Source organism: Pygocentrus nattereri, chromosome 9, assembly GCF_015220715.1.
Source record: "Pygocentrus nattereri isolate fPygNat1 chromosome 9, fPygNat1.pri, whole genome shotgun sequence".
NCBI classification, from domain to species: domain Eukaryota; kingdom Metazoa; phylum Chordata; class Actinopteri; order Characiformes; family Serrasalmidae; genus Pygocentrus; species Pygocentrus nattereri.
In genome coordinates this window covers 31,820,418-31,842,501 of record NC_051219.1, presented here as the reverse complement: position 1 = coordinate 31,842,501, position 22,084 = coordinate 31,820,418, and the positions used below count along the sequence as shown (strand labels likewise).

The 22,084-nt window shown below is 41.2% G+C and overlaps 1 protein-coding gene across 1 annotated transcript; it reads right to left on the bottom strand.

Annotated features, from left to right (window-relative positions):
- Window positions 1-12,541: 12,541 nt before the first annotated feature.
- Window positions 12,542-21,445, bottom strand: wnt1 (wingless-type MMTV integration site family, member 1). Its single transcript, XM_017706219.2, has 5 exons — window positions 20,575-21,445; window positions 19,334-19,439; window positions 15,374-15,627; window positions 14,659-14,924; window positions 12,542-13,245 (listed from the first exon to the last, which is right to left on the bottom strand). Exons 1-5 carry the CDS (start codon window positions 20,615-20,617, stop codon window positions 12,754-12,756), a joined length of 1,161 nt encoding a protein of 386 aa, XP_017561708.1. The 5' UTR covers window positions 20,618-21,445; the 3' UTR covers window positions 12,542-12,753.
- Between the last annotated feature and the right edge of the window lie 639 nt (window positions 21,446-22,084).

Sequence of the window (22,084 nt, the reverse complement as noted above, 5' to 3'; positions counted from 1 at the left end):
AATGGCACAGGAGAGTGAGCGGTCCTCAGGGTGCTGAGGGGGAAGCCGCAGACATGGGCCTTATTGCTCTGTGTGGTCCAGTGGTCTGTCTGCGTTCTTTTCGCATAGCAAACACATCCACAGGAAAGCAGCGGTTTTAGAGTGTCTGGACCCCTGAGTGTTTGGACAATCTTAGACTCATACAGTGAATCAAAGTTCATTCTCTCTCTCTCTCTCTCTCTCTCTCTCTCTCTCTCTCTCTCTCTCTCTCTCTCTCTCTCTCTCTCTCTCTCTCTCGCGCTCTCGCTCTCGCTCTCGCGCTCTCGCTCTCGCTCTCTATCTCCGCCATCTGTCTCTCTCTCTCTCGCTCTCTCTCTCTCTCTCCCCCATCTCTCTCTCTCTCTCTCTCTCTCTCTCTCTCTCTCTCTCTCTCTCTCTCTCTCTCTCCCCCATCTCTGTCTCTCTCTCTCCCCCATCTCTGTCTCTCTCTCTCTCGCTCTCTCTCTCTCTCCCCCATCTCTCTCTCTCTGTCTCTCTCTCTCTCTCTCTCTCTCTCTCTCTCTCTCTCTCTCTCTCTCTCTCTCTCTCTCTCTGTCTGTCTCTCTCCCCCATCTCTGTCTCTCTCTCTCTCTCTCTGTCTGTCTCTCTCCCCCATCTCTGTCTCTCTCTCTCTCTCTCTCTCTCTCTCTCTCTCTCTCTCTCTCTCTCTCTCTCTCTCTCTCTCTCCCTCCCCCATCTCTGTCTCTCTCTCTCCCCCATCTCTGTCTCTCTCTCTCTCTCTCTCTCTCTCTCTCTCTCTCTCTCTCTCTCCCCCATCTCTCTCTCTCTCTCTCCCCCATCTCTCTCTCTCTCTCTCTCCCCCATCTCTGTCTCTCTCTCCCCCCCGTCTCTCTCTCTCCCTCTTCTCTCTCTCTGCTCTCTCTCTCTCCCATCTCTCTCTCTCCCATCTCTCTCTCTGCTCTCTCTCTCTCCCATCTCTCTCTCTCTCACACTCTCTCTCTCTCTCTCTCTCTCACTCTCTCTCTCTCTCTCTCTCTCTCTGTCTCTCCCCTATCTTTGTGTCTCTCTCCCCCATCTCTCTCTCCCTCCCTCTCTGTCCCTGTCTCTCTCTTTTCTCTCTCTTTTCTCTCTCTCTTCTCTCTCTTTTCCCTCCCTCCCTCCCTTTCTTTCTTTCTTTCCCCCTCTCTCTCTCTGCTTTCTAGACGTCTTTCAGTCTCACCAGTCATCGTCATGTAGTATAACGTATAATATATTGAGATATTTTTGTTGAAAACCTAATCTCTGCAGTCGTGTGGTTACAGAATATGATTTAGATACACAGCACTTTTTTATCCAGCTTAAAATCCTCTAAGGTCCACCTGAATTATGTGGTGACGTTTTCTTTTGCAATGATTCTGATAATGGTAACCTTTTCTCTGTTTGGTAGTACAGTCTTAAAAAGTGGTTCTTTAGCAAAGGAGAAGCTTCTCTATAGAACCATTTTTACTTGAAAGAACGCTGTGCATGATTAAAGGGTTCTTTGCAACATGAAAGGGTTCTTTAGATTGATGGAGAATATGCTACACATGGCTTTATATAAAACCTTTTTGAAAAGGGTTCTATATAGCACTAGAATGGTTCTACTATGGTTATGATATCAATAGGAGACTATTTGGGTACTATATAGAACCCTTTTCAAAACGGTGCTATATAGAACCATCTGTAGCATATTCTCTGTTAATCTAAAAGAACTCTTTCACGATGCAAAGAAGCTTTTAATCAGGCAAAAGGTTATTGGTGTGCTAATGGCTTTATATAGAACCATTTTCTTTTCTAAAGAACCCTTGAAGAACCATCTTTATGAAGTGTGTATTAAGTATTGTAGTCTAGTACAGTTAAACCAGTTGAATGGAAAAGTTTAGGTTTCCCTGGTCAAATTACTTTTTTTTTCTATCAGCTTAAATGCACAATAACTGTTTATTTCCATTTATTGCAAATAAATATAAATTCTGCCCTAAATATTTGCTATTTTGAATTTTTTTAATGTGCAGAATATGGTAACAATTTTCAAAATCAATAAAACATAATTTGACTGGGGGTGTTAACTTTTACACGCAATTATGTTTTTTTTTTAATAGTATTTCTAGTATAATATATTTATAATTGATTTCTGACACACAACATATAATGCGTCAGTCTATGGCATATTCCAAGGTGTGGGAGCTACACACTGAAGAAAGCTATGCTAAATGCTAAATGCACACTTTCTTCTTTTGATTTATGAATTTTTCAAGAGTCAAAATGAGAATAGGCATTTATCCTTTGACCCTTCAGTTATTACTGAATGCCATTATTTGAGTGCATTGTCATGCCTGCCACGGGTGTTGCATGTTCCTCTGTTAGGTGGCTGGAGCTGGAGAGAATGATGGAGATGTTAGAAGGGCAAAGCCATTGTGAAGAGAAGTGGCAGTTTCTTTGGAGCCACCATCTGCTGAGAGGGTCAGGCAGTCTTTAGGGTTCAAATCTCCTGGACCCGGCCTATTGCCCAGCTGCCGTGCCTGGGCACTCCCCGCAGCCCACGCAAAAAAAAGCACCACACTCGCACACCTCCCAATTATCTCTCACTCACAAACACACAGAACATAATCCAGAGCTCGCCGTGCCCCCGAAATCGCTCTCGTTGGAGGGGCGAAACCACAGAATGTCAGGCTTCGTGTCTCACTGCGTCCAGAGTTTTCCGTTCTACCGCTGGCCTCAGGAGGATACGCTAGCTTTGCTAAACCTAAGTACCCCCACACTTCTGCTTGTTGCCTCTCCGACCGCTGTGCAGTGTGAGTGCTATTCAGTGTGGTGACCCAAAGTGTGTTCGCATTCCACACACCCTCTTTGGCCCATTCTCTCCAGTGGCCCCTGCCCCTCAACTCCTCCGCAGGCCCAGCATCTCACCAGGGAAAATAATCTTCCACAATTTTATAGGAATTTTAATAAGAAGCTCTGACCATGTTGTGATTGTTTTTTTTTGCTTTTTTTGTAGAGGAGGAGAAGGAGGAGGAGGGTGAGGGTCAGTATATCATCTCCTCCTCAAAAAGGCACATCGTAATTGACCTGTTTACCGTTCCTCTACTGAGTCCTTTCCTGAGGAGCTCAGAGAGAAGCTCTCTAGCCTGTAGTAGTGGAGGCACAGAGGGGAATATGCTGTACTGCAAAAGAAAACTCTTGCTAAGTCAACGTCTTACTCAATCCAGCGTTGTGTGGTTTTGTCTTGGACAAATATCAAGTGACTTAATTTGTGCAATTATTCAATTAGCTTCTAACCACCGCTGGCCCTAAATCTGTGGATTAAGTTGCTCCTCAAGTTAAAGACTCTTTAGAGACCATCTGAGGCACTTATTAAATTAAGGCTTTTATTGTTAGAAATGGAAAAAAGGGCTGTGTCTTCCCATGAAGGGAACTGGCAATTAGTCGACCTTCTCATTCTTTGTAGTGTTTCTACACAGGATGCAGTGTTTCTTACAGGTCTGAAACAAGCTTAGTAAGGGCACTGTGGGGGGTTGTGGAAGGTTATTTGAATATATGGACATCCAAACTCATCATAGCAACTGTTTACTTTTTGGAGTACTTGAATAAGGCATAAAATAAGTGAATTTTAAAAGTGTTTAGGTTGTGGAAAGGGCTAAAGAGAAAAGAGTGATGTTTTGCATCAGTGACTCTGCAGGTCCTTGTTTATACATAACACTTCATAATTTGCTAAAGTGGGACAAGATGGATATTGGACTTTGTTAAAATGGGACGAAATATACTTGGTTGACTGCCAGTGGACTTGGAGGGGCACCCAAGTATGTGCGGGAAACACTGTAATATACTAGAGATTCTTGATTAAACTGGAATCACATTGTATTGGAACATATTTGCTTATAACATTATATTCCTATTAGACTGATATTTCATATTAACATTTGGTCATATATTTGTTGGCCCTCAGAAGAGCAGAATGTTTCGGGGATGCTGGACTGCTGCACCAAAATCTCTGCGTTTTAATCATTTTTCTGATTTTGTATATAAATGTTATGTTTCCTTGGAATGCTAATCCAGCTGCATTTAGTCCACATTTATACATTTTGGAAATGTTTATGTTTCAGCATTGGCATAGGCAGATACAGTTGTATGCAAAATTGTGCATGGGCCACATTTTATGTTCTTTTTTTTTGTCCTACATGTTATTCAGTGTATAAACAGTAACCGTGCATTAAAATGTGCAGACATTTGTTTGATCTATAGGACTTTTTTTGCTTTCAACAAAATGTCATTTGACCAGGGGCGCCATAACTTTTGCATGACCGTGTGTACATGAAAAATATCGGATATAAGCATCAGCCCACAGATATTGGTGCATACCTGGAATATAATTTAACAAAGGTCTCTTTCTAGGACTTCTTGAGGTTATCTGTTAACTTCTCCTGTCGTGTCTTAATCTGTGGCTCTTTCTTCTGATTGTCTTGCGCTCCACTTGTCTCGTGGCTCTCTTTGGAAGCAGAGAGATGATGAATTTCTGGTTTTTTGATGCCTTGTGTGGTTTTTGTGTTGCCGTTTGCCACATTCCCAGCCTCCCTCCCTGCTTGCCGCCTGGCAGGCCTGTGTGTCAAAGGTGGCTTCAGGAGAACAGACTGTGGGAACAGCCGGTTAGCCTCCCTCGCTCCCCTGCTCCCCAAGCAGAGGGGCAGCCATCAATCCCAGCCCGCATGAACCCCTCCCTCCCCTTTCCATCCTCTCTCTCTCTCTCTCTCACACACACACACACACACACACACACACACACACACACACACACACACACACACACACACAACCCTGCAACCCACACACTCTCTCCCCAATAATCCGCGGAAGCAATTTCATCTCGACTCGGGTGGCGGCCCATTGTCGCCAGCCCCTTCAATCTTTCCTAATTAACTCTCGCTTTGTCCCGTATCCGAGCTTCTGGACTCATCTCTCTGACATTCCGATCGGGGCGACTCTCCGCACTCCCAGGCAACCCTCGGACCCTAATCCCACCAAGAACCCACCCCCCCAAAACCCTCCCTCCAAGAAACTCTTTCCATTTTTTTTCTCCCCCCCCAAACCTGCCGATCACCTACTTACGGAGTTAGGTAGGGGTATTAACTCCTCGGGTTTTTGTGAAAGGAAAGAACGAAGGAGGGGGTAAGGAGAAGAGGGCTAGAAAGCGACTCCAACCCAGACAATTAGAACAATGGGCGAGGCCAGTAGGGGGCTAACTCGCAGCGTCACGCCTGGACGGTGGGGTATTTTGTCGGTTTAATGAATTGTCCATCAGTCCCTGGCTGCATCACAAACCGTGCAGGGAGAGGACAGCAGGGACCCAGACACTAAGTCGGTATTTATTACACTGCCTTTGTCACTAATTGAGCTAATTATCACTGACTCCTCAGCACTCCCACAATGACAGTACCCCCTCCACCACCTCCCTCAATCCTCCAGTGCCTGGGAATGCCGCCTTATTTTACTCTCTTATCCTTATCTCCCCCCATCATCCCCTTCTCCCTCATACTCATGGTTAATGCTCTGCATTTGTGCACTTCCAGCCTTCTAAAGCATGTCCGTGTACCCATCAACCTCTCGAGCAAAAACCCGCTCAGGCCCAAATTCCATTTCTGGGCCTCGCTGCTTTGATTCGAGCTCGCTCACAGTTCATTTTCCCCCTTTCAATTAGGGCTATTAAGATGTACTTAATGATACGTCTTGGGTTAAATGAATAATAAATTTCTCTTTTGGCTAGCTTGTAAAAATATATAAATTGTAGAGACAGATGGATATGTCTATTATTAGTCTCATGTCTCCTTGGCTTTTGGTCTCTCCATTGCTCCCGTCCTCTCTACTCATTCGTTTTACTAGTGTTTTGTGCTTTACACAGTTTGATCTGACATGCTTCTTGCACTATGATGCCACAGCACTGAGTTATTGTTCCACTTATTATTCCTATGGTTGCTTGTTTTATTTCATGGTTCTGCTGTATGTCTATATATATCTCTTTTGGGCTTGTTTATAACTGTTTTCTTTCTTACTTTGGAATTGCTTGTATGTGTCTTTTATTCACTGTCATATTTTCCCCTGAATAGTCATGTGTACTTGTCTGGTCTGCTTTATATGATTTAAGACAAATTCTTCATTCCTAAAATGTACTAGGCAAAAATGATTCTGATTCTTTGAATGACCCCTTTGTATTTTACCTCTAACAGCCATCTTTTCTCTCATAATTCCATGTATTGGAGGTAGGGGTACACAAAATTCATAATTCATTTCAATGCAATACAGGAGTGTCTTGATACAGCAAAATATAAGGAGTGGCTGAAATTGTGCCTTAACATGTTAATGATTCCGTTTTCATTTCATCAGAGCATTCAACATTATAAAAGAACAATATTTTTAAATTAAAGCTGAATTTCATAGTGGCCCAGTCAAATGCTTAAGCCACAAGCTTATGTGTTAGCCCTAAGCTAACACACTAGCCACAAGCTGACATGCCAGTCATGATAAGATGAAACAATCTGATATGCTGCGATGCTGTTTGATGCAATGTGGTATATTTTATTTTTGCATCTCTATTGGGAGACCAGTGCTGTTGATAATGCCGATATAATTGTCATAAATTTCCTCTATATAGATTTTCGACCTTTCCTTATGTGTAATTTGCATGCATGCTGGAAAGTAATTGCTTAAAATATCTAATCACACCAATATGAAACTGGATAAAGATCCCCATGTAGAAAAAGGCTAAAGTGGCACATTTCCATGCCCTTAATGTAACACAGATGTGATGATCTCGGAGCTGTGTGGACATGCAAATCTGATCTTGTCAAATCAGATCTGGGCCACTTGTGGCCCTAGATTGGATACATATCCGATTTGTGGCCGTGTTCTTGTAATGAGAACAGTCAGATTCATGTGGTTTTCTTCACTGCGCATGCGCCACCATTCAGCATCTTACCTGAACTTAGTGGCAGCAAACGCTGAAAAAGCACCCCTTTTTGCCTTCATCTCACTCTAATAATGAACAGCTGAGAGATGTTCAAAGCTAATTGTCTTTGTGAGGAAGGCTTGTACTGCTTGTTCATTTATTGTTCATAACATATGCGGTTCGTTAACATGACGTTATTGATTAGGCTGTGTGCATGGAGGTCATTTCAGGACATAGGTTTGTTCACATTAATGACAAATTTGAGTCTCTTACCTGCACAAATGTGAACCATCCAGTTAGAAAGATCAGATCTGGGGGGAAAAAAACCAGAATTGAGCAATGAGGCAGTTTTCATTCAGAAACAGCTCTTTAAGATTTTCGTCTAAGGCAGCTGCTTTGGGAGCATTTCTAGGTTTTAAACAGCATCGATTGTTGACAGTTTTATGTAAGCATAACTGTCCTGTTCAAAGGCAGGTTAGTGACGGGCCTTTTAGTGATTTTTTTTTTTTTTTTTTACTGTGATTGGCTGTCACTTTTAATACAAATATTCGGTTTTCTCTTGCACTTTCCAGTTTGTACAGATTTATGTGGCTTTTATAGAGTAACATATAATTAAAGAGGGATGTTTTGTTCTATTTATTTATTTATTTATTTGTATATTATCTTATATTCGTATATACTGTACTATGTTGTCATAGTACAGTATGTTGTTTAACGTTACAAAATAAAAAAAAAAGTAAAAAAAAAAAAAAAGAATTATAGGCGCTGAACTGAAGTTCTACAGTGTCAGATAAACCACTAAACATAATTAGCGACTGCATGGGACATGGGACAATGCATGGGACAAGTTTTTGTAAGAACGATGTCATGCTAAAGTCCTAGTCTATGAGTCATGGTCTAACCAAGTTTCAGTCAGTTGTTATACGTGGGAAGCAGTGCTGGTAGTTGTATGCCAGAGCTCTTTACTAAAAGAGTTACCGTAAAACATGAGATATATGTTGATATGTCTGTTAGAAGTTTCAAATAAAACATATCTTTTCCAGGCTTCAAATGTTGATGTTTAATCTTGAACAGCCAAAAAAGTTCATGTGAATTGCCTAAGCTTAGTGCTAACATACTACTAGAATCCCAAAGGGGTGCTAGCAGAAATAGGCATACTGTAGAGGTGTTTTCTCCCCATTGTGGATTGAGTTTGACATTTTTGGACCAAAGTGAAAGCCTAGGTCTAAAAGTGATTGTTTGCCACTGAATAATAAACATCATTATTGCTATACAATGCCACATTCCTTAACTAAGACACCAGGTATAGTCATGATTACTGAATTAAACTTGATAACTTCAAAATTCAAAAACGTGTGTTTAAAATTAAGCTTCTTGTGGCCATTTGCATGATGATAATGCATATTTCAAATTCTCATATGATCTCCCTTATAGTAAGTAACAGAGGTGTTTTCATACAGTGTAAAGCAGGGCTGCCTAAAGTGTGGCTTGGGGGCCAAAGTTGGCCTGTCAGGACGTTCACATTGTCTCGCCAGAAAGTTACCACAACCCCCCCCCACCTCAGCCAATGGAGAAAAAACATATTTTTATACTATACATAACTTAAATTCTCTCTAGTTGTATATTTTAAGTATTTTAGTAAAACAAGTTGTCACATTTATAAAGATGTTTTTAAAAAATCCTAAAAACCTCATTTGAAACATAACTACCTTCTTTATTTGTATATGATTTTGTTTCAGCTCACCTCAAACATTTTGCCCCCCCAAGGCCAAAAGTTTAGGCACCCTTGTATTCTTGTTCACCTGTTTTCCAGTATTACTAATATAATTGATAGTGGCAGTACTTTATTGTGTAATGAATAGGGCATAGTTTTTAACATTCTCTTTCTCTCATTCTCTTTCTGAGTGAGGCTTTGCTGTGCTCTGGCTGGCTGACCCTCGGTAGCCCACCGCTGCGCCTTTGCCGGCCTGAGAGAGAGAACCGAAATGCATCCAAACTCCTGTGGTCACGCTGGCCTTCCAGTCAGATGGAAAAGAAAAAAACGGCCTGTCATTATTTCTTTTACTATTTTCTTTATTTTTTTACGACATTAAGTAAATGAAGCAAAACCTTTGGTGTTGTAAAAACATATAGAATGGACGCTGTGTTATGGCACTGCTCAGACTGCCTCAGCGGTTGCTGTGGATTCTCTGGGCGGGGCTGGCCTGCTCACAGGCTCACAGCAGCGGCTTCGGGTCCACAGCGTCTGATAGACTAGTGCACTCTCAGTGTTGATTTAGCTTAATAAAAGCACTTGTGTTATGTTTTTTTGCAGAATGTGAGTGACAGATGGTAAGTGAAGCAAAGCTGATGAGAATATGTTGTGGTATCTAAGTGAAAAATGGGGAATAGAATGACATTTCATTTAAAACCATGTTTTTGTTGAGAGAGAGGACTCTTTTGTACTTGAAAATATAAACTTTATTTTCCTGTTACACTAATTGAAGACAACAAGAACATGTTTCTAAGCTTTAAACTGAAATCCTAATACTGAAAAAACTTTTCACTGCCCTCCGTCATACAGCAATAAATATTTCTATTCACAAAAATGATGTTCAGTGCATGTAAAACAGATTTTCAGAGACAAAAGAACAAAGCATTTTAGGGCAGCCTCTCTACGGTACATTTGGTCGCATCCTGGAAGATCCAGGTAAACCTACAAGTCATATCCACATGTTAGTAATTTTTATATATCTTCACACCCCTGAATGAATGAAAGCTCCATATTTGCAAATAATGATAGCTTTGTTTCACTCTACTTTTGGATAATATCACTTGCAGATTTTGTCAGCATAAATATATATTCATCTATGTATAGTATTTACAACATTTTGGTTAAGTCAGCTGATATACAGAACAGTTTCAGTATGGATTACATGTCCATTGTAAACTAGAGAATTTACAAGATTATCTTTACACATTATAAGCTCCACAGTACTGTGCTAAAGTCAGAGACCATCATTTATTTCCCTTAATTTCCAATCAAAACAGCCTGTAATTATGTTATTAATTTTCAGGAGATGCTTCTGAGGGGATTAAATGTAAGATAAGTCACAGGAAAATAAGTGAAAAAAACAGGACTTTCCAAAACAGGAGCTCAAAAAGATTAGGAAAAAAAAGGAAAAAAATCAAACTGCTTCACATCTGAAAAATTCCACAGCTGTTTCTGTCCATTCTTCCACTGTGAGAAGACAGCTCAACACTATGAGTGTGAAAGGATGTGTACCTGTCAAGAAGCTCTTACTGAGCAAAGGAAATAGGCAAACATTTTGCAAATCAAGCAAAGAAGCTGCTGGTGTTCTCAGAACAATGAACTGACCACCCAGAGCTCAACATCACTCAGTGTGTTTGGGATTACTTAAGTTATGAAAAGCAGAAAATACAACCAACTTCTAAGACTGAACTTCAGAGCTGGGAAAGAATCCCTGCAGTTTTGAAAAACTTAAAGTAAACCTAATGAAAAGAATGGAAGCTACAATGAAGGCAAAATGAGGACACTAATAAATACTGAACGAATTGCTATTCTATTTAGTTGTTAAGCCATGAGCCATGAGCCATGAGACCAGACAAAGGATTGCTCCTATAGTTTGCAATGGAGTCCCTGTAGTTTCTGAATAATAAGCCTTTGTATGAAATAAACCTGCATTACAGGGTTAAATATGTTTTCAGTTTTTTCCCTTTAAGCTCAAAAATGAATAACTTTTAAATGAAAACAAATGAATGGCGGTCTCTGAGTTTTGCACAGTCCTGTATACCGTCACACATTTTTTAGATTGTTATACAGATGCCCCTGTTCTTTTACCTTCTGTTCTTTGTTGAAAGCACTGAAACAAGTGATGCACTTTGCTGATTCAAATGTGTACATAATTTCCGCATGAACAAATATATATTACATCAACACACTTTTATCTTGTACTCATTTTGGCAGTAAAAGTGCTAATGTGATATATTCTGCTCATATAGAGAGTGTGCACACACAAGTAAAATTCAGTGCAGTAGTGAAGACTTCTGGCCTTCTCTGTTCAGACTGTTTAGTGCTACTCTGCAACAAAAAGCAGATTGATGAACAAGTGTCTCTCTTCAGTGTTTTAGCACTACATTCATTCATTTTGAGAGGAAATTTTCATCTCTCTTTAATGCTTGCTTCCAATCACTGTCTATCAGTACCGTGGTGTGGTAGACCGCACATTAGTGAATCCTGGTACAGAGTGACAGGAGCACGTAAGCAACGTCGGGAAGTAGGATGAGTCTGAGTGGGAAATCATAAGAGCTTTGGGCGGGCTCCAGGATTCCACTACACAGAAATCGGGAAAAGAGGGTACATCCCGTCTTGAGATATACATCATACGGCTTTTTGGGTTTTTCTCGGTGAGAAAAGCAGAACTGTAGCTAAAGTAAACAACATGCTGATATTTTAAATAACCCTCCTCTTGTAAGGGTTTTTTCACTGGTTTATGAGAGAACATGCTTGTGGTTCTCTGGCCACAGGAACATCTGTCAGACTTTGCGTCCAGTTCCTGCCTCTCCAGTTTCCTGCTCCGCAGAGAATCAGACACCAGGAGAGAGAGGCCTTCAGATTGGTGGTTCTGGCCTCAAAATCTATAAGTATTTTTGGACTGGATCCCTCTGAGCAATTCCCTATATACTGTAGCACAGTGGGTAGCTGTGCGTAGTGGTCTGCATCCCACCTAATTTAATTTGATGTATCAATTTCAGCTTTTTGCACTAGCTGGAGCTGGTCTCTACTATTCTGATGTTTTGAGTAAACCCTCGGAGCTTATTAACTTTAAAGAGGAATTCCAACATTTCTGCATAATTCAGTCGTTGTGATGTAAACAAAGCCATTAAGAGTGGTGAAAAAAAAGTGGTGGTGATTGGAACCAGGGATCATGATGTATATAACATAAATTGCTATTTTATTTATAATCCTAAATGACCATGGAACTTGCATGGGTTGTTATATGTAATATGCTGATAATCCTATAGTGCTTAAATTGCTATTTTGCCTATCGCCTGGCATATGCCCAGGAATGTTTTTATTTCAATAAAAAAATACATTTTGGGCCAGATTCATATCTCAAAATTATTGTTAAACAATTTCTTTGACATTAAGCACTGTATACACAACCATTTTATCCCGTAATTTTCTTGTGATGCAGCTGCTGGCAGCATTAAACACCTCAGTGGTTTGATCCCTATCACCACCACTGTGAACAGTTCTGACACACTTAACCAATTAAATAACAGGAATTTTGAAATTTTTGATGGAATTTTTTTAAAGGAACACTCCAGCATCTTTCAGGCTACTGCATCTGTAGCATATGATCAGTTACCACTGACAATAATTTCCTTGTACTTGTGCTGTAAAAGAGCAGCCGATTCAAAATTCCTTTATAATAGAGGCCAGTGGGAAGGTGCTGAATCAACTGCCCATCAGCTTCTATTGTAAGTGGCTCTTGAGTCAATGGGCTGCTCTTTTTTAAATACAAGGAAATTTGTCCCAATTATTGGCCGTCATAATTGATCATACACTACGGATACACTAGATTGAGATTAGCTTGAAAAATGCTGGAGTATTTATTTAGCTCATTTAGCTCTATTCTTTTCTTTATTTTATTTATTTATTTTTTTTTTTACTTACCCAGCCACTGTTTTTTGTATGAGAGCAACTGCTAAAAAAGATATTAATCTCCAATATATACACACTGAACCTGGATAAACGCCCATAGTCCAAATGTCCAATTTCAGTTTATGCCCGTTTGAATGTGGCAGTGATGCTGCCCTCATAAACACTGGTGCAGAGTCTGCGTGCTGGTGCAGTTGAGGCAGCTGACATGGCAGCACCAGTGGAAAGTACAGTGGCATCTCTCCGTCACCTTCTCAATATGAGTCTTATAGCCCCGCCCACAGCACAGCAGCTCGCAGCCGTCCAGTGCCGGAGATGAGCTGTTGCAGGTGCGTCCCGATGTGCCCAACGTGCCCGTTTTGCCATTGTAAGAACAAAAATTAGGGGACTTTTCAAAGTAGACAAGGTCACGGGCAGATGGCAGCTTGTGTGCCGGATTCTCAGGCTGCAAGTGGCGGGGGTCAGCGCGATGGGACGCCCGGTTGCTGCCTTTGTTGGCATATACCACTCTGGAGGCTCCATCGAAGCGGTCCTTCAGAACATCCCCAACCGCTCTAAAGCTGGGTAACCGCATCCAGCAGGTGCGGACAGTGCAGGAGCCAGACATGCCATGACACTTACACTCTTGACGCATCTCTGCGGCAACAGTCTGGAGGAAAGAGAGAGAAATTAGTTAGGTGCCTTTTTTAGGTGCCTAACATCACTGAGGTGCCTTGATGGGTCCTGACGGGGAGTTAAATGGGTCTATACTTCTTCACGCTCATAAAACTTCACTCCCATAACTTAAATATTAGCTTCATAATAGTCACTGAATAATTCATAATAATTATTTGTACCAATAATAATAATGTGTAATAACCCTTAGGCTAATGTTAGGCTAATAACTGGATAATAAGCATACATTTTAATGTATAAACCCCTTAAACCCTAAGGGTCCACCTTTAAATTCCTCACTGTCCCAACTTGCATGTTAGGTTCATAGTATTCACTGACTGAGTAATGCATTGAAGTTATTGTATAATAACCCTTAATGTTAGGCTAATAAATAAATAATATGCCTAGATTTTAAGGAGTTAACTCTTTAAACATGTCTGTATGTGGGTCCACCTTTTAGTCCCTTATTCCTATAACTACATAACGTTAGTTTCACAGCCATCAATGATTGAAAAATTCATTGCAGTCATTCTGTAGTAACCCTTGGTGTTGGGCTAATAAATAAATAATAAGCCTAAATTTTAAGGGGTTAATCCCTTAAACTAATCTGAGAGCCTGTATGTGGGTCCAACTTTCAGTTTTTCACTTTCACTGCTACATAACTTGCACATTAGTAACAGAGTAGTTGCTGGTTAAATCGTAGTAGCTATAAGTCTTAAGTGAAAAGCCTGCAGTGTAAGGGGCTTAAAAATGTTCAAGTAATGTAAAAATTAGTGTCTTAGTGCTGTCTTAAATACAAAAGCATGGGTTGCAATTTTGAAGTACTTGACAGTTTATGTATACATTTTATTTTAATTAAATTGTATGGTATTTTAATAACACATTGCCATGAACAGAGCTTTCCACAAACCCTTGTCCCAACCATTAATGAGCATTGCTGAGGGCATAAACTCCCTAAGAGCCTAAGACACTTGGCCACACCAGATATAATAATAATAATAATAATAATAATAATAATAATAATAATAATAATAATAATAATAATAATAATAATGGTGTGGAGCTGTTGGCAGGCCCAGACTTTAATTTTCGCTCTAATAGCTAAATATTCATTTTATAGTTTGATAGCAGTCACTGAATAATAAGTCTTAAGAATAATAACCGAGTAATGAGCCTAGGATTTTTTTTAGTCATTAGACCATCGTAGTGCAGTGGACCATATGTAGGCCTCCATATTGATCTAAAAGTCCTTCCTATCATATCTATACATCTCACATATTAGTTTCATAGTAGTTACTGAATAATAAGAATCTTAAGATTCAAATACATTCACACTATCTCAAACATAATCATTCATAGTTTAATGAATGAATATTGGTGAATATTAGTCACTGATGGTGTCTCTTACTATTCTCCCTGCTTCATTGTTGTGTAGATTAGTGAGGTATCGCAGGTCTCTGCCTCTCTCGCTGGAATCCACGAACTCTCGTCCAAACACCCGGCCGAAATCCACATTGTCACTGCAGCCGCCCCAATGCCAGTCTGGCCCACCGGGGCCCCGCCGCCTGTAGTCGCAGGTGCAGGTCTCGATGGTGCCTTCAGAGCAGGACCGGGCCACTGCATGGGTCACCCCCGCACTCGTGATGGCAAACACGAAGGCTGTCTCTCGGCAACCTGACAAAACAACAGCCGCAATGTTCTTCTGGAATTCCCACTGCGTCTGCTTTTTAAATGGATAAATCATTTCGCAAAAGCCTCTGTTGCGGTCGTTTTCTGTTCCCCTGGCCAAGAACGCGAGCCTGCATTTTGTTCCATTCAAATGTAAGGTAGGCTTTAACCTCTCAAACTTCTGTTCCTCACTTTCATAACTGCAGTAGTTCTTTTTCAGTAGATGATTTCAGAAAACCATATCACTTCTTTTAGAATATCGCTCTAAAGATCTCTTTTTGGAATCTTTATTTTTCCTTTTATTGTTGAGCGTTACTTATTGTTTTAGAAGCCTATAAATTCATTTAGTCACAAATTTTGAAAAAGAAAATGCAGTTAATTTCCCCTTCAATTTATTAAAAAAAATAGGTGTGGAAAAAGTCATTTACTCTCTTTGGCAGACAAGATAAGCTCACCTCTGTTGACGATTTTGCCAAAGACGGTGGGTGTGTGTGAGGTGGGACAGTTCCAGCGGCGGTTGCGGAACTGCCACTTGCACTCTTTGATGGCCGTGTGCAGGCCGGCCGCGATGGCGTGCAGAATGCCAGGGTTCTGCCGGATCAGCCTCCTCTGACGACGGCTGAGCAAAGTCAGGCTGGGGTCCAGCGCCAACTGCACGTTTTTGGTGTTGGTCAAGAGGTTGGCTGAAGATGCCACGTTCACAATACCCCTGGAAGAGGAAAGGAGAGGAGAGTGAGCCTGTGCAGCCTCAGCATCACTGTTCAGGTCTGACTTTGACTGATTATACAGAATCGTAAAGGTGATGACAGAAAGATGAATCGTACAGCAATAACACGCTTACAGTTACGGACGACCACTGGTCATATCACGTTATTGATTTTCTAAAGGAAAATAAGTGAACACATCCTCTACAGAGAACATAATTCTGCACATTTTGATGCACTGTTACTGTTTATTTGAGTTGAATAAACAAATAAACAGAAATTGTGCAGAAAATGGTCCTTCAAAGGTTCTTTAGTAAAGGAAATTAGCTGTGACAAAGAACCATCAGAATGCATCAGAACGGACTTTGCGTGGTAAAATTGTTCTTCACCATTTTTGACTACATGTTGTTTATGATTCTTTAAAGAACCTGTGGAAAAAATGGTTCTATATAACACTGAAGTATTCTACTATTGATAAAAGAGAAATTATTTTAAAAGAATCATTTATCAGTTTTCATCAGTGTTCAGATTACAGAGCTCAGTCACAACCAAGAACCACAGAAGAATCTCTCATAGATCTTTCAGAGCAAATCGGAAACTCCTCATTAACCTGGACCTCACAGCTCTCATTCTGTTGTACCAGTAGGCTGTAATTATATAAAGCAGAGCATCTGCAGTCAGACATGGCTGGAGCCGGGCCAGTGTAAAGCCCTGCCTATCGGTAATATAAAGAAAAACGAGATTATTTGCAAAAATAGCTTATTAAAAGCTTCTGACCACATAATTACTTTTGAGTTGTTCTCAACATCTCATTTTGCTGCGCTGCTCGATTTTTAAACAAACTCATGTCAACTGACTGCGCCCTTAACGTGCCTGCGGTGCAGGACCATGAATAAGATGGCCATTCCATTTTAGAATGTATTTAAAACCTATTTTCCAGTATACACAGCAAAATCACTTTGGGTTTACTCTTACAACGTTCATGAGAGGATAATTACAGCAAATCTTCAAAAGTATCCATCGTTAAACAGTAAAGGTCTAAACAGCATCACCCAGAGTGGTATGATCTGAAATGAATCTGACTCCGATTTCTCCGAGAACCAGATGTCTGAAGAGTTTTAATGCTTCAAAAAACTCCCTCACAGAAAGTTATTATACAAAAATAATTACAAATATGCTGCCTGATGCCTGAGGCACAGTTTTTATGATAGTTCTCAGATAACTTTTCAAACTAATACACACTTCTAGAATCCATTCATAACGGAGAGGTACATCAGGACATTGTAAGGCAAAGTAGTCCTCAAAGAAAACATATTTTTGGAAGATTTATCACAATTTCATTATTTAACACCATTACATGTAAACACGAGACGTGTAGGTCCACTGGTGGTTATGGATAGTAAATAAAATGGCTATATGTGTGTTACAGCCATTGTGACCCCTGGTTCCTGTCACCATCACTGTAAAGAAAGAGTCAGTGCATTTTTCTACAATGAACCAATTTACATGAAAAACCTCGGAATGACCCTGTTTACATCTCAAACACTGAATTACACAGAATATTTTAAAATTGTGGGTTCATTTTTTTTAATTCTCCTTTAAAAAAAATACTGTGGTGTTCATTTCTAACTTCTGCTCTGATGAAACTCAGAGTGCCACTGTGGCAATTGTGGGCTGGAGGTTAGGGAACCAGTCATGTGACTGGAAGGTTGTCGGTTCGATCCCTTCCGCTGACAGTCCATGACTGACTGAAGTGCCCCTGAGGAAGGCACCTTTTACTCCCCAGGCGCCATGGATAGGGCTGCCCACTGCTCTGGGCAAGTGTGCTCACTGCCCCCTAGTGTGTGTGTTCACTAGTGTGCATGTATGTGGGTGTTTCACTGCATGGATAAATGAGGAGGTCTAATTCCACAGTGTGCAGACACATTTGGCTGATGGTTCTGAATTCATTCAGTTCAAAAATCAGAGGACGTTTTAGAAATGGCTGCAGGACTCAGGGCAGTGTGTGCAGATCATCAACAGAAACTTGACTAAACCCTCAACACCATCAGTCTGTTATGCATACACACATACAAAAGATGCTTCTTCAAGGGTTCTTCAGTAAGAGGAATGGTTCTTTATAACACCATGAACACTCCAAAAACCCTTCATTAAGAGGTGCAGGTCTTTGCATCATGAAATTGTTCTCCCCAATGATGGAGAATGTGCTGTTGATGGTTCTATATAGAACCTTCATAGAATGGTTCTATGTAGCATCAGAAGGGTTCTTCTATCATTACAAGCTTAACATCGTAACAATAGCAGAACCCTTGTTGGTCCTATAAAGAACCATTTTCTGAAACCATACACTCCTAAAAGATGGTTCCTCGAGGGTTCTTTAGTACAGACTGGCTCTATATAGAACCAAGAACATTTGCATGCTTAAAGAGTTCTTTGCATTAGATTGATGGAGGATGTGTTGTATATGGTTCTATAGAGAATCATTTTTGACAATGGTTCTTTAAAGCCCCAAAAGGGTTCTGCTACGGCTATATGGAAAAATATAGAACACATTCTACTTCAGTCTGCAGAACCCTTCCACCATGCAAAGAACCCCTTAAGCATGCAAATGGGTTTATATAGAATTCATGTTTCCTTATAGAACCATGCAATGTGCTAAAGAACCCTTGAACGACCGTTTTTTATGAGTGTACATATAGACTTTGGCGAGTGGGCGCATTCTGGAGTAGCGTGAACGCGCAGCGCCTTACGAGAACGCGACCCTGAACGGAGCCATGAAATAAATCCACATTTAATTTATCCCACATTGGACTGAGGGAACTGTTGTCTGGGGTTCAAGCCACACTGTCAAAACGAAAGGCACCGAAAGGAGGAGGAGAAGGAGGGGGCTTGCTTCATTGTAAAACTGCATGTTTTTGCTTTGAGGAAAACTCTTCCTCCTCCTTCCTCTTCATCCTTCACTCACGTGCACGAAGCCTCGCTCGCTCTAAACAGATCAAGGCGTCGAGAGTTTCTCGATAACACCCTTTGTGTATTAAAGGCTGAATCACAGAACATGTTCTAGCAGAATCTGGAACATTCCGCCTCGGTCTGTCTGAGCAGCTCTGACTGTACAGCGGGAGCACTGCGTTCACTTCAGCTTCGTCTTCAGGCCCATTTGTGTAAATCTGTCTTCGCTCTGTAAAATTAAAGGTTTCCTGACTGGGCCGTGCGGTTGAAAGGGGAAAGCCACCGAAATTTCCACATTTTCCGCGCAGTTAAATGGTTGAGATGTAAACCGTCTCATTCGGAGAGGTTTGATGTTAAATGGTTAACTGTAAGGAACCTTTCTGACTCAGATTTCTTTACAGTAGCTTCGATAGGAGCCAGGGTTTAGACCAAAAGCTCATTGTAAAGCTGTGCCTCAGACATTAAGCCGCTTATCTATATCCATTTCGTGTGCTAACTTCCTGTCAAGTCGTTTTCAGAGGCGTTAAACGCTTCAGACGTCTGGTTCCCATCACCACCCCTGTGAACAAATCTGGCTGTATGTCTTTCCAGAGCGGAGCAGTGTTGATAATAGCTAAGACAGCACTACAGATGAAGTGCAGGCTTTTTCTATTAAAGTGTTTAAAGCTCTAATAAATGCGGGATTAACTTAACACCAACTGCAGCAGTTCAGCCGCGCCCCTTTACAGTGATCCCTGCCTGGTCAGAATGAAGTTCACTCACCACCAGCGGCCGCTGCTGTTCGCCGCGCTCGCTCCCGACAGCGCGGACACGAGCAGCACGCACGCGCCTTTCAGTCCGAGCAGCAGCGCGAGCACGCGCAAGGCGGCTGCAGACAGAGACGATAATTTCACACCAATTAAAATCATACAATACAAACAATGAAAATAACTAATCATGATGATGATGATGATGTTAAAGGCATGAGTATGTCAAATGAATAATAATTGAGCTAAATTTAATATAACAATAACTCAATTTATCTGGACCTTAACGCTAGTATAACTGTCTGTCCACTACAGAGCAAAGCCCCCAGCTGGACAGCAGAAGAGAGCTCAGCGTTATACGCTGTAAATGTTCAAATGACTTTAATTCTCTCTCATTCTGTGTTAATTGGCGAATTGCTGTGTAGTGTCCACTCCACTCTCTTAGTGACTGACCACTGCGTGAGTGAGATATTAATGGCATGCTCACGTCATAGCAAAATACCCAGAGTCCAACTAAGACCTACAGTGATTATATACGTTCAGCTGTAAATATGAATTCGGCACTGCAGGAATGACACACTTAAGAGTGACTCCAGCACACTAAGAGTGAATTCTACATTGTAAGAGTGAATGCAACGCAATCAGAGTGAATTCAACACAATAAGAGTGAATTCAAAACACTTAGAGTGGATTCGTCTTTTAAGTGTGATATTAAAACATAAAAAATGATTCAACATACTAAGAGTGAATTCAGCACATTCAGAGTGAATTCAGCACATTTAGAATGAATGCAGCACATTCAGAGAGAATTCAGCACATTCAGAGTGAATTCAGCACATTTAGAATGAATGCAGCACATTCAGAGAGAATTCAGCACATTCAGAGTGAATTCAGCACATTTAGAATGAATGCAGCACATTCAGAGAGAATTCAGCACATTTAGAATGAATGCAGCACATTCAGAGAGAATTCAGCACATTCAGAGTGAATTCAGCACATTTAGAATGAATTCAGCACATTCAGGGTGAATTCAGCACATTCAGAGTGAATTCAGAGTCAGAGTAAATTCAACCAATTAAAAGTCCAATCAAACTTTTAAGAGTGAACTCTACACATTCAGAGTGAATTCTACACACTAAGAGTGATTTCCACCCATTCAAAATTAATTCAACGAGCCTAAGTAACTAAAATAACCTGATCCGTGATGTGCACGTGCTCTTGTTCTATATGATCCTGTCTCGTGCAGGCTGAACTCACCACTCCACATGTTCCAGCGATGCGCAGGGCCGGTCAGCCGCATGTGTATGCGCGCGTGCGTTTGTGTATGTGTCTCTGTGTGTGTATGTGTGAGTGTGTGTGTGCGTGTGTGTGTGTTTTATGTGTGTGTGAGGGAGCTCGAAGCTGCTGCTGCTGCTGCTCTCGCGCTCTGTGTCTGCGCCTCACTGATGCTGTGCACGGCGCTCGCGCTCCTCATCCCCTTGGTGACTGATAGGCGACACATTCTTCACTTATTGAAGGCAACAAGATGAATAAAAAGGGGATTTGCTGCTCTCATCTCCCTCTGTTTTTTTCTCTTCTCTCCTCTCTTCCTCCCCTCCTTTTGAAAAGGGCTGAAAAGACGGATAGGTTAATTCTCCTCGCAGGGCACGGCGAAGAAAGAAAAGAAAACACAGACAGAAAGAAAAGGGGGGTTAAAAGAGGAAAAGAACACAAACACGATGTTTTTCTTTTCTTTTCCTTTCTGTTTTTTTTTTTTCTCAAAGCGAAATATCATTTGGCAAATCCGAACTGAATCCAACGGTTCCGATCACGCGCGTAACAAGAAAGGGTGAAACTTTTGTTTTCTCCTCTGATTGAAAAGCCTGATCCGGTCTGCGTCTCAGTTTTATTCCATTTCGCCGAGGACGAGCGCGCGGCACGTCTTTCTCCAGCGTTTCATCCGTGCGCGCGGTCAGTCCGCAGTACAGTGAGTGCGGCATATGAAGCATCTAATGTGGCCTTTTTCTGTCTTCCTTATTTTTTTTACTCGGGAGTGTTTGGATTTCCTCCCTTAACCGCGTCTCCTCCCTCTCTCTCCCACTAAATACAGATCCTTTCCTCCAGCTAATGTCCATCAGCCCAGCCGTCACCCTCTATTTCCCCCTTACAGTAGCGAGCGCTGCCCCACCTGCGCGCCGGAGTCCCCCGCGCTCCCTCCGTTAACTGAGTGAGAGCTGAATCATCCACAGCGAGCCAGCCGCGCTGTATCAGCCCAGCAGCTCCATCACACTCACACACCGCTCTGTGGAGGGCATTTCCTTCCTTCCTTCTTTCCTTCTTTCCTTCTTTCTTTCTTTCTTTCTTCTTTCCTTCTTTCTTTCTTTCTTTCTATCTATCATTTCATTTCTTCTGTACTTGCTTTATTTTCCTATACTTGCTTCTTTCTTTTCTTTTTCTTTCATTTCATTTATTTCCTTCTGCCCTTGCTTCCTTTTCTTTAACTTGCTTCTTTCTTTCTTTTTCTTCTTTCCTTCCTCTCAATCTTTCTTTCTGTCTTTCTTTCTTTCTCCATGCCTTTCTTTCTGTCTTTCCCTCTTCCTACCCTCCTTCCTTCTTTTCGTTCTTTCTTCCCTTTTTTCTTTCTTTCACCCCTTTCCTTCCTGCCATCGCATTCTTCCTTCCTTTCTTTATTTTTTTTCGTTTCATTTCTTCCTTCCTTCATTTTCTTTTACTTGCTTGTTTCTTTCTTTCTTTCCTTCTATGTGTCCTTCCTTCCTTCATTCCTGCC

Bases quoted from the DNA above. Each gene is read 5' to 3' on its own strand.
- wnt1 (XM_017706219.2), bottom strand. From the start codon at position 20,617: ATGCGGCTGACCGGCCCTGCGCATCGCTGGAACATGTGGAGTG. The intron at 14,925-15,373 runs GTGAGCTTATCT...TTGTTTTGTCAG, and splicing joins TGGCAAAATCGTCAACAGAG to GTTGCCGAGAGACAGCCTTC. The intron at 13,246-14,658 runs GTAAGAGACACC...TCTTTCCTCCAG, and splicing joins ACAATGAAGCAGGGAGAATA to ACTGTTGCCGCAGAGATGCG.